General features: G+C 33.9%; 1 protein-coding gene across 4 annotated transcripts in view; it reads right to left on the reverse strand.

The window, feature by feature from the left end:
* The window catches only part of Usp20-33 (Ubiquitin specific protease 20/33), a 107,961-nt gene that overhangs the window by 49,634 nt on the left and 44,597 nt on the right, over positions 1–13,730 (reverse strand). For all 4 annotated transcript variants that reach the window (XM_085809685.1, XM_085809686.1, XM_085809684.1 and 1 more), the window contains 2 exons: positions 12,074–12,152; positions 11,276–11,965 (listed from right to left, as the gene is read on the reverse strand). In XM_085809685.1, the coding sequence (XP_085665811.1) occupies positions 11,276–11,965; positions 12,074–12,152 (769 nt within the window). The remainder of the gene's footprint in view (positions 1–11,275; positions 11,966–12,073; positions 12,153–13,730) is intronic.

Below are 13,730 nucleotides of genomic sequence, written 5' to 3' on the forward strand. Positions count from 1 at the left end.
TTATTTTATACAAGATCGTGTTGATGAGGGTTTAAGACAATTCTGGGAATTAGAATCAATTGGTGTCCTCCAAAGTGTACACTCAGATGAGGACGCCAGGGCCATAACACTGTTTACGAATTCTGTGTATTATAAGGAGGGGAGGTACGAAGTTGGGTTACCATGGAAGCACAACTTTAAGGAATTAAGTGATAACTTAGCAGTTGCCAAGAGATGACTAGAACATTTGAATAGAAAATTCGGGAGATGCTCAGAACTTTATAACGACCACAGAGAGATACTGAACGATTATGAAACTCAGGATATCATCGAAAAGGTTCCAAATGACAAGGTAGAAAGTGATAAGCCCCTGTTTTATCTACCATCTTCAATGGTTTACAGAGACTCTGTCAGTTCCAAGAAACGAATCGTTTTTGATGCCAGTACACATGAACAGGGTGAACTTTCTCTGAATGACTGTTTATACGCAGGACTTAGCCTAAACCCTCCGATATTCAACATGCTTGTCTTCTTCCGTTTGAATGCGGTGGTCGTCTTTAGCAGATATCGAGAAGGCGTTTCTGCAGATATCTTTGCATGAAAAGGATTGAAATGCAGTACGATTTCTGTTTCCAAGTAAAAACCCAGGTTCAAATGAACATTACAATATCCAGATATTCAGATTTTGCCATGTTCTGTTTGGTGTCAACGTCAGTACTTTCTTGCTGTCTGCCACCATTAAAGAACACATCGAAAAGTTTTGAGAGTTGCATCCCGCGACGGTGGAAATGCTTAATAAATGTCTATATGTCGACGATTTTGTTGGAGCTCTCGACAACGTCTCATCTGCCTTTCAAATGTTGTGTGAAGCCAAAGGAATTATGGCTGATGCAAGAATGAACTTATGTAAGTGCAGTTCCAACAGCAAAGAACTTACAAATATGGGAAGACAAGGAGTTCAAGATCCATCCCATTCATTCAGAGGCCAGTCCTACTGACAAACTACAAAAGGTTCTCGGTCTTCCGTGAAACGTGCATCAAGACTACATCACTATTGATGTGAAAGATTTACTCAAGTTTAATAAAGAAGAAAGTGTTACAAAAAGAACTGTGTTAAAAACAGTGGGAAAATTGTACAATGTGCTTGGTCTTCTAATGCCGTTTACAATCAGACACAAATGTCTATTCCAAGAACTGTGGCTTAGGAAGTGTTCATGGGATGCAGAACTTCTTCAAACGTATACCCAATGGAAACTTTAGTTATCTGATATTACAAACTTACAAGTCCCTAGGATGATCCTCGACGGTAGCCTAGGTGATGCCAACGAACTTCAAATCCACGTCTTTTCCGATGCCAGCTAAACGGCATACGGAACTGTAGTATACTTATGAGTTTTAATGTTGACAAAATCTTGGTAAACTTAATTGCTTCAAAGAGTCATGTTGCCCCATTAAAGAAACTGACTCATGGGGGCATAGCTCGCAGCCAGACTTGCGAAAGAGGCAGAACAAAATGTAAAATGAAAAGGGACACCTACAGTTCATTTTTGGAGAAACTCCGAGATCACATTGTTCTGGATTAAAGGACCTTATCATAAGTGGAAAGAGTTTGTTTCCAATTGTGTGAAAGAGATTTAGGCTCTTGGCAATCCTGAAGCTTGGTCACACATACCTGGTAAACTAAGTGTGCATAATTACTTTTAATGATAAAATAGAAGCACTGTATGTGTCACATACACGCGACTATGTATGATATATTTTTTTTCTTTTCAGTTATGGCGAATAAAAGTAAAATGCTCGACATGAATGATCCGAAGGATATTGAGATTATCAGAAATATGCTTTTATGTGACAGTGATGACAATGAGGACATTATTTTCGATGAAAGCATTATGGATGAAGAAGAGCGAATTTCAGAAAAAGGTGATTTAGAATCTGAGATAATTGCAGAGAGTAATTCTGAAGAGGCAAATAATGATGATAATTCTTCCGACATGTATATAGCTCATCAAATAAAAAACAGAAAAGTCATCGATTCTTGGACATGGCATAAAAAGAAAAATAAACGAGCACCTCGTAACATATGTGTTCATGTTCCTGGAGTCATCAGTGAAGCTAAATATCTAACAGATATTTTGGATATATGGAAATGCGTCTTTACTGATAGTTTGATAGAAATCATCGCTGAAGATACGAATAAGTTTATTTCTTCTGTGAAGTCTAATTATTCTCGTATAAGGGACAGCAGAGAAACAGATGGAGCAGAAATAAACTCTTTTGGGCTTACTTTACTTAGCTGGTATTTATCATGGTAACAGAGTTCTGGAATCTTGAGGAACTGTGAAAAATGGAGGAATTTAAAGTAGTAATGAACTTGAAGAGATTTTTGTTTTTACTAAGAGCTTTACGCCTTGATGACATAAACACAAGAGCAGAACGAAGAGGAGTCGACCGCTTGGCTCCAATAAGAATCATTTCTGAACAGTTTGTCTCTAATTGCCAGAAGTGCTATTCACTTCGAGAGAATATCACAACCGATGAGAAATTAGAAGGATTTTGAGGAAGATGTGGTTTCATTCAAAACATTCCCAAAAAACCAAACAAATATGGCATAAAAATTTATGCCATGGCAGACGCTCGTATGTTTTTACACATACAATATGGACATTTATGCTGGAGCGCAGGCAGATGGTCTTTTTACGTAAGCAACAAACCACAAGATGTCGTAAAAAGGTTGACAGAACCTATTGATAACACTGGAAGAAATGTAACCACAGACAACTGGTTTTCAAGTTTTGAGTTAGTACGAGAAATAGATGAAAAAATTGTCATTTGTAGGTACTTTGAAAAACAATAAACCTCAAATTCCAGATCAGTTCAAGCTGAAGAAAACTCGGGAACCCAATACGAGTCTTTTTGGATTTAGAAAAAAAATGACACTTCTCTTCCATGTACCCAAACACTATAGAAATGTCATATTGATTTCAAATCTTCATGATGACGTAGCAATAGATGAAAATACCCAAGACCAAAAAAAGCCTGAGATTATCACATTTTACAATCGTACCAAAGGAGGTGTGGATACAGTGGATAAACTCTGCGCTTCCTACAATTTTGCCAGGAACACCAGGCGTTGGCCTCTTGTAGTTTTCTTCTCTATGCTGAATATAGCAGCAATCAACAGCTACATAATTCATTCAACGAATAATAGTGAAAAATTGCTTAGAAGGTAATATCTGCGAAAGCTAGGAAATGCTTTTGTGAAGGAAAACGTTGAAAGAAGCCCTAAATCTCTTTAAAGTGAGCTGAAATTTAAATTGTTGAAACGAAAAGCAGAATTAGCTGTTGTTGAAGAAATGACTTCAGGGAAAAAAAGATGCAAACCCTGAAAAAATGACAAGCTCACTAGAATTACGAGGTTCAGCTGTGAGATTTGTTTAAAATTCATTTGTCTGGAACACTGTAAACATATTTGTTCAGACTGCACCAATGCAATGAAGTGACTATGAAATTGATTTGTTATGTAATATTTAATGTGTTTTTTCACTTGCTGATTAAAAACATAAAAGTTCAGTTGAAATATTGGCAGTTTAATTTTGTTTTACTTTCAAGTTAGTTGGTAAGTCTTTAGTCCATTTTATATTGTTTTTTTGCTTTATACTTATTTTATTTTCCTTAATTTAAAGTTAATATTGCTTAACTCAGCTGTACTTATTAACATTTAACTATTTACAAACTAATTTTAATATTTTTGGTCTGGAAAATTTATTTTTTATAATAGCGTATCTAAGAAATACGCACGATCTTTCTTGTTGGTGCTGAAGGCGCGCCCACTGGAAGGTTAAGGACCATACGAGCCCTGATTACATGAAATGTTAAGCAAAATTACTCAAAATCTATATCAGAATACTAAATATAAAACATTTTAAAACATATCTGATCATTATCTTTCAAAACAGTATTAGGAAGCAATAATTTTGTGCCTGAAATTTCAGTATTTTAAAGCACTAGAAAGGATACTCTTGTCTGATGCCACACTGTGATATATATATATACAATGTCTCACAAAAATGATCAGCTAGAGTAAATTTTTTAAGTGATAGGAGAAAAGCTTTGAAATAAAATAATAAAGAATATTGCTCCTTTGAATACATATTTTCTTGGCTTTCTCTATGTACTAAATAAATTTGAAAAAATTAAACAGTAAATTTTAAAAATAACGTTTTAGGCTAAAATGGAAAAGAAGATATCACAAAATTAATCGAATATTTTCATTATCTCCAATTAAAATTGTCTGCAATAACTAAAAATTAAATTTTATGGAATTAGTTTGAAAAAAGAAACCAGGCAAAAATCTAAAAATCATTTGCTTTCACAATTTGAATTTTTTTAGAAATTATTCATCATTTTAATGTTTCCTTGCAATGGCCTGGTCACAAAAGGAAACATCATTAGAAACTTGCAGATTAGCTACTTACTTGCATCAAAAGAAAGGGAAACCTTTAGAAAAATTGCTCATTTATTTAAGTACCATAATTTCGCGCGTATAGTCCGCACACTATCTGTGTTTAAAATGCAAATTTTTGAAGCAGCGGACTATCCACCAGTGCAGATAATACGCTGGTTGTTCACGGTTAAAATCGTCGAAATTTAAAAAACACGCTGTCGTGAACTGCCGATGATCAAATATAAAAAAAGCGCAAGATTCCAAGAAAACATTCGTATGTATCGTATCGATAGTAAACCATAGAGCATAATGCATAACGAATGAGTAGTAGCAAGTAGAGTTCCTAAAATCAAGGCTGGCGCATCAAGTGATGCCGGGATATGAGCCAAAGAAAGTCTTGTATAAGCACTCACTTAGTGCAACCAGAGTGACGTATCCCAGTATCCTTCGCACTGCTTTAGTGCAACTGCCGGGAGGGGGAAAAGTAGTTGATGCGTCAGCTCAGTTTTTAGGAGCCATAGTCGTAAGTACCTAGAGTACGAAAAAAAAAAAAGCGTGATTTGTTTACTTATACTGTGGCAACACCGAGTGAGTGGGGTCGAAGGTCACATTTCATTACCACTTATCACGAGGATAGCACGTTGCACAGTATTTTGTTTACGTATTTTGTCTTTCATCTTCGATAACGTTGATGAAACATCGCCGCAGTTTTACTACTGAGTTAAACTCAAGGTAGTTGAGAAAGCTGAAAAAGATGGAAATAGAGAAGCGGGCCGTTATTGGTTTAATCCTAGTATCCGGTGCACACGGGGTTTGGCTACTTTTGGCGACTTTATGATGAGCAGTGAAAACGGGACATATACGATGAGTAGTCAACGGGTCATTCAAAGAAAATATATAGTTAAACATAGTATATACTATGTATATGGTATATATACCACGTGTGTATACATATACTATGTGTGTATAGTATATATATAAACGTTCTTTGGATCATTTTTTGGTGCTGGCGATAATTTTCAAAAGTCGTGCCAAGGCTGCACTGTATACTAGGATTTTACCCTGTTATTTTGAAGTGGACGAGAAAGCGGTGAGAAACTGGCGCAAACAAAAGGATGTGTTTAAAAAGCATGGGAATGTTGCCGTATTAAAAAAACGTAATTTTGGACGTATAGTCCGCGGACTATCTGACTATTTTTGAAATTTTTTTTATATAAAATCGTGTCTGCAGACTATACGTGAGAAATTAGGGTAGTTCTACAGTTTTTGATAATAAGCGTTATAAAAAAATAATCGCAGTCAAAACAAAAGATGACTAGGAAGATCATTCATGTTATCTGATAAAATGAAATGCTTTATTCTAAGGAATATGAATATTCAACAATATAAATAATATATAATATAGGAATATAAATGTTCAAGAATGAGTGCTCCAAAACTTCATGAATTACACAAAATATGTGTAAATCCAGAAATTGTAAGAACAGTAATGCTAGATCTGCAAGCTATCATGGGCAAGTAGCACAAAGAAAAGTGGGGACTTCGACTTGTTTTCATAAAATCAATGAAGCAAAAGACACCAGACTACAGGAAAAAAGTATTTGCTGATGAAAAAAATTCAACATCTTTGGCTCAGATGGAAAAGTACTGGCATGCAGGAAACCCAAAGTAAAATCTTAGAAGAAAAGCTTAGTACGAAGTGTTAAACATAGCAGAGGAGGAGTTATGGTATGGGGATCTATGGCACATTCCAGTGTTGGTAATACAGAGTTTATAGATGTTATTATGGATCAGTATAAGTACCTTGACATTTTGGAGCAAAATTTGGCAGCGTCAACACAAAAACTTAATTTACAAAATAGTCTTAAATTCTATCAGGACAATGATTCAAAGCATACTGTGCACAATGTTAGACTCTGGCTGTTATACAAGTATCCAGAAGTAATTAATGCACCCCCCCAACCTCCAGATCTTAATCCTATTGAACATATTTAGCAGGAACTATAATTGAAAATTTGAAAACGGAGCATATCTTTGCTGTAGCAACTGAAAGCAGTGATTCAAGAGCAGTGGCATAAAATAAGCCCCCAAAAGATTTTGGTTATTTTTGGCTGTTACTAAAAAAGTCAGATTGCTTTCGTGAGAATTATTTTTGAATTTAACTTTCATCTTTTCGAAAATGTAAAAATCACTATAAAAATTTTGAATTTATATATCATCGAAATAAAAGCCTTTTCATTTGTTTTAATTCCGTTTCATAATTTAGTTCAGTTTTAATTCAGTACTATTTCAGTTTCATTCAAAAATTCAAAGTGTCCAATCATTTTTGTTAGCCACTGTATACACATACATGTAAATAACTATATGGAACTATACAGAATATATTCTAAAAAAATTTTACTTCAGTAACCTGAAAGCTTCAATTTTATATTAACTTCCAGATTTAAACTTCAATTTTTGTTATAACAGAAACCACATCTTTATTACTTATTTTTTATAAGGATAAAATTTTTCTAAATCTAAGTATAAGGACTGGGAAGATATTTTGTAATTTTTACTTTTTAAAAAAAAATTAAAAATACATAAACATAATTTGTGACATTTACATTTTCATAATTTAAAATACGTATCTACAACCAACAGTTGAGAAAATAAAGGGCTGGGTAAGGACCTTCGTTGATACAATACATATATACAGTGCGATCATAAAAAAAAAAAAAAAAAAAAAAAAAAAAAAAAAATATATATATATATATATATATAAATAAATAAATAAATAAAAAATAATCCACAATATACGAGCTCCTAGTGGCCTATCTGCTGAACCAATCCAAATGAAATTTCAGATACTGTTATTTGAAAGAATGTGTTGGAAATCAAGATTTAAAACAAGAGAGGTCTCATGCTTACGAGTACAGTGAAAAATATGTGAAATTTTTAGATGACAACACCCACCTTTTTTCCTGCACAAACTGATCAGTGCACTGAAAAACCACAAATGGCATTGGAATAATGCACATATGACAAAAATTTCCAGCATAAAATATTTGCAAAGATCATCATCATTCCTCATCAGATATCATGAAGATAGCAAGTGGCTGCTGCAGATATTATGTACGAATGAGGCATATTTCTCCTTAACTGGGAAGAACTGCATTCATTGAACTGACAAAAATTCTCAGAAAGTGGCACCAGCGCGATTACATGAAGATAAAGTTATTGTATTGTGCGGCATCGCAAGCACATTCGTTCTCTGTCCGCACTTCTTCGAAGAGGTCTTTTCTACAGGTTTGAGAACGTGCTCAATCACAAGTGTTTGGTACACAATAATGTTGCAGAATTACGCAATTCAGAAATGTCAGAACAAAATTTCATTAATGACATTGTAAAAGATGCAAAATGGTACTCCTCCACATGCATTTACCAAGCGCTGCAACAGTACTTTACCTATAAAGTCTTCTCCTGTAACTTTGCAGTTTAGTGGCCACTGCGATTCCCTGACTTTAATCCGATGGATTTTTGTTTTTGGTGTAATCTAAAATCTAAGGTGTACACATCACAAACATAAGATTTGCCAAGAATTAAAGATGCCATAAAACACAAAGTTATACAGATTCCTCCTGCAATATTATGTTTATTATTGTTGTCAATAACCTCCCACACGCAATGTGTTATTGCCTGCAAACATAGGCACATTGAAAACTTTTAATTCCAATAAAAGTGTTTTTCCTCTCCCCCTCTTGTGTTGTCATAAGTCCTTTACAAGTTCTTTCTTTCAAAATGTTTTAAGCTGGCAAGTGTCATATGTGTATTGTTCAGGGTTGCCACTCAAACAGGAGAATGAAATTCCCCGACCTTTCCAGGTGTGTTTTAAGAAAATTCCGGTCTATCCACATACTGTGCGTTGGCTGTGCAAATTAATTACAATACCACTTGAAAACACAAAACTTGCCAATTACATGTGGCTTACACACAAACACACACACACACACACACACACACACATATATACATACCTGCCAACCTCTAAAGATAAAAATTCAGAAGATTTCTCCAAAATTCAGAAGAACACGAAGAATTAATATCATGCTTTAATATTAAAAAAAAAAACAATTTATACAAATAGAAAAAAGAAAATTGTACTTACATTAGTAAATCTCAATTAAGTAGTAACTAAAAAATTTATTAGGAAACATAAAACAAGAACTTAATGTTACACAAAAAAATTATTGCAATGAATTTAGAGAGAATTTTTGGCTAGCCAAAAATTCTTTGGAAACAATTAGTTTCCTTATAACATTTAGCAATTAAAATGTTTTCTAGAGTTTTTGGTGAAATTGAAGAACGAAACATAGTTTTGTTTTTCTTCACAACACTGAAGACTCTCTCACATTCAGCATTACTGTGTGGAATTACGAGAATAGCACATAAAACTCTTGCTAGTCTATCATATTTTGGAGTTCCATCAGCTCTTTTTATTCTTTTTAAGGTACCAACGAGGACATCAAGTCTATCTTCTCCAGAACTGGCAAAGTCTTCAAACTGTGCAGCAGAAAATTGGTTCTGTAGTTCATTTAAAGCATCATTATGACATTCATTTTCTTTAATTGTTAACAAAAATGGAAATTTATCAATAAAAAAACGAATCTTTTCAAAAGATGAATTTTCAATTTGTTTCAAATTTGCCACTTCAGCATTTAAAAGAACTTCATTTTGCAAAGGAAACTTCCTTACAATGTAATCACAGGCTGAGGAAAAGTACTTTCTGACACATTGAAAAAATTATTTTTTCTCATGATCTTTCAAAGAATTTACAAGTTCCCTGGTTTGATATTTCTGAGCAATCTTGGAGTCGGGAAACATCCGTCTGAAAAGTTGACCGGCGCAGCGCTTAGCGGCACGTTGTGTTCGATGAGGAATGCAGTAAACAAACACTCTGCCAAAATAACATCGGCATCCGAATTCATAGCCGAATTTGAAAAAAAAAAAAAAAAAAAAAAAAAAAAAACCACTTTCTTTGATGTTGTCGAAGCAGAAGCATTAACTTCATGCTTTTTAGACTTAACATGCTTCACAATGTCGCTTCTTCCACCGTGACTCATTATGAAGTCACACACGCACACATTGCGAAATGCAGTTATTTCCTTTGAAGGATTCTTTAATTGTTTGGCTTTGTAGGCAGCCGAAAATATTGAGAATATGGTTTTTTTGAACTCATTTCGTAACAACAATGTATTAAGAAAATTTGTAGCACGTGGGGAAAAAAAAAAAAAAAAAAAAACAGAATGCGACAATCCACGCTTGCTGAATCCGAGCTGAGTAATTCCACAAGTTCAGCGCATTGGATTGGCTGGTTTAGCGGAGAGTTGGGAGAAACCGCAGGTTACTGGATTCGAAGTAGTCGGTAGTTGGCAGTAAATCACGATGCAATTGGTGAAAAATTTTAAAATTTCGACAAAAATCACTAAAAATACTTGAAAAAGGAAAAAAATCGTAAAATCATAAAGACAAACGCATTTTCGTAAAAATTACGAAAAATTCATAAAAGTTGGCAGGTATGTATATATATAACCCCCAAAGCATTATTATTACTATAATAGGAGTTTTCTCCACAGAAGACAGATTAGAATCTGCCCAATCTAGATTTAAAAATGTCTCCTTTGCCAGCTAAACAAAAGCAAGAAGTCCGTTTACTGATATTTTAAATTAAATTGAGGTATTTTATATTTATTTAGCAGCATACATAAGCAAAAAAATATCTGCATTAAATTTCATCATAGTGTGTAACCATACTGCTAGAATTAGTCTCAGAATGTTACGCCAGACAAAATTGCCTGAAATTCGAAAATACTATTAATTAATAATAAATATATTTACAAGGAAGAAGCCACATTAAATGGTACAAATAACATTAAAATACAGTTAATTACATAAAAATTTTATTACAACAATCAACGATATTTTAGCAAATATAATTTAATTAAATGGTTATCCTAGATGATTGCTTACTATTTTTTTTTATTTTACTGCAAAATCACAAATAAGGCATTTATTAAAAAGAAAAAAAAATATTAAAAATATTTTGTGGTAAAATCCTAGTATGTGCTTACAGTCTTAGCATAATTTTCAAAATTCTTGCCAACACCAAAATGATCCGTTTACTACTCATCATCATGTCACCAAATCCCGTGTGTATGGTATACTAACCGATTTGAATCTCTCGATTCTCAAGGTTATTAGAAACCAAAGTTGCTGGAAACTTGCTTTACCTTTCTAAAAAAGACAATCTGATTGGAGCTGCGAAGAATGGCTCTACGTCAGTTGCCCAACCTTTGAACATTTTATTTAATAAATTCTGATGCTAAAAAAAATGTCTCAATTTTCTTCCTTACCCTTTAAAAGCATAAACAAAATGGAAAATAAAATGACACTTTATACAACCTGCCTTCAACTACATATAACTGGAAAGCGTTTACATAGACCTTTACAAATTGTTTAAAATAGTTTTAAGAAGCTTCAGGAATAACATTTCAATAGCAATGACCAACCTCTCCACTGATGAGAAGACAATAAGGAAGGTGAATATGAAGCAATAAAAAAGGCTCATCAAACACTGAATGGGCATTTTAATGTGAAGCAAATAAAACAGAAATAAATAAAATGTGATACTGATTTGTAAAATAAAGCTGAGCACAAGGAAGTACATGAAAAACATGAGTAAATCAGTTATGCTAGTAGTGTTAATGCTGTCAGGTTTAGTTTTGCCCAAATATAAAATCATCAGTATAATAAAAAACTGCAGTGTGATATACACATTATACATATAAACATTTATATTAAATAACTTACCCTACCACAGGTCAAACACTGTACAGAACTTAAAATCTTCCCATCAAATATATCTGATATAATGCTTCGATAGTACACAGGCTTCCGTCTTTTAATAAGGGAATTCAAAGCTGAATGATGAACCCAACGTGTAGTCAATCCACTTTGCACAGACATTGTTTCAAGATCAATATCTTGAATCTCAGCATTTAAAATCTCAGTTTCAGATCTGGTTAGATACACACCTTCTTTTATATATGCCTTATTTTCATCACCTTTTTTTTCAGAAATATCATTTGGTGTTGGCACGTCGCCTACAATTTCTTTCTGACTGCTTAAGTCTTGATCAGATGATGTAGCGACTACTATTTTATGAATAGAACGAGATGACTTTTCCTTTCTTCGTATAGATGGATGAACTAATGCATGGATTGTTTCATCTGGTGATAACATCTTGCGTAATGGTTTTGGTGAATCAACAGCTTCATCGGAGCCAGAGCTCTTTTCACTCAAAGCAGAGTCGCAGGTTTCATAATCATCTTCGGAATTACTAGAATCTTCTGATACTGGAATGTCAGAATCTCCACGATTATCATTAAATTCCCTATGACTATCAGGAGATGATGGAGAGCTATCTGGCATTTCAAAAACAGGGTACTTTAGTTCTTCGTGTAACTGATCCATAAAGCATCGTAAGAACTCCTGGGCATCCTAATTAAAAAATAAAAAACATCTTTAGAAAATGAATCTTACAACAATAATGAAAAATCAATTAAATTACAAAAGAAGTAATAAAAAGAGGAAAATTTATCAACTCACTTGTTGAGCATATCCTCTGAAAACAGGACATACAACTTTCATGCCATATGCTATGCCAGTAGGAACAACATAACTAGGCCTGCAAAAATAAAGACTTAAAAAATAAATCCAATAAAATTCATTAAATTTATACAAAAAAAAAAAAAAAAAAAAAAAAAAAAAAAAAAAAAAAAAAAAAAATGTAGTTTCTGATAATTCACACCCCTGCCAGAAAAAAACTCTCTGGTGACTCATTTTTCGCCAGGTTAATGCAGGAAAGGCAACAGCTATTTTCGAAATGGGGGTGGGGGAAAAAATGTAGTTTCTGATAATTTACACCCCTGCTGGAAATCACAAACTCGTTGGTGACTCATTTTCTGCCAGGTTAATGCAGGAAAGGCAACAGCTTTTTTTGAAATGGAGGCACCCCACTAAGAATTCCATACAAAAACAATCAATCAATAAAATTAAAAAAGTCAGAAGCACCAGGAATAAAAACACTTACCTTTTTTTAGAAATTTTTTTTTGGTTTGTTTGTGTGTGTGTTATTGTTTTCCTTACAATATATATAATATATGTATACAAAGATCTGTTTCTGCTAAAAAAATAATGTAATTGCATCAAATCCGTATCCACACAACTCTGGCTAATACGGCCATGTGCTACATGCATATCTAGGTTACATAAATGCTTTCTGGTGACACTGCAGGTTGCCACATAATTATTTTGGTGATATACTGAATTGCTTCATGAATACTTTTTCATGATTTTTTTTCAGTAGGTATGCAGATAATTAGGCCCGGTGGCGCAGGGGCTGGTGAATTGCGCAGCAGCACCACAGGTCCGGGGTTCGATTCCCAGTCTGGGCAAGGTTGACTCAGCTTTTCATACCTGGATTTCCATCACTTGGGTCGATAAAATGAGTACCAAGTTTGCTTGGGGACTAAACACTGGGGGTCCTGCAACAAGTTGACCACTTGTTTAGGGCATATGTTTACGCACTCCGGGGCCAATGGTCAAGAAAGCAGATTTCGGGCACTGCAAGCCTTGGCCCATTAGGGCTGTTATGTTACTGAGCTTTAGTTTTATGCAGATAATTAGAAAGTACCCCAAAATTTCATAAAGGGTCAGCCAAACATTTTTTTATATAAATGGGGTTAACTTACCTTACAAAACTGTTTTATTTAACAGAACAAACATATCTCGTGAATTCTTTAAAAAAAAAAAAAAAATATCACTGAAATATCATACTCAGTTGAAAGAGTATGGTTTTGAAGAACATAGCAACACATAGCATGCTGAATTGTGGCTACTTCATCATGAACATTTAACTCAATTGTTGTCAGGCTATTTCCTACATACACCCCTTTTATGATACCCCCATGAAAAACGTTAATGGAGAAAGATCTGGACTCCTAAGAAGCTAACAGATGTAACCTCTAGCAGAAACCAATTTATTAAAGAACGTTCCTTTAACCACAGGTATGGACATATTTTGAGGTACAGCATCTAGTATCAGCCTGATGCATCAAGGGCCTCTCATTAGATCTTTAAAGCAACTGAGATTGTTTCATTACCAGAATTCTAGTATATACATGAAATTTGTACATACAAGATATTCAACATGTCACACATAATTTATGGTGCAATTTTTTACATTTGACATTTTTCATAAGCA

The sequence above is a fragment of the Stegodyphus dumicola genome, chromosome X2 (assembly GCF_044657685.1).
Source record: "Stegodyphus dumicola isolate Sdum_Otavi_A_Nest chromosome X2, ASM4465768v1".
Classification (NCBI taxonomy): domain Eukaryota; kingdom Metazoa; phylum Arthropoda; class Arachnida; order Araneae; family Eresidae; genus Stegodyphus; species Stegodyphus dumicola.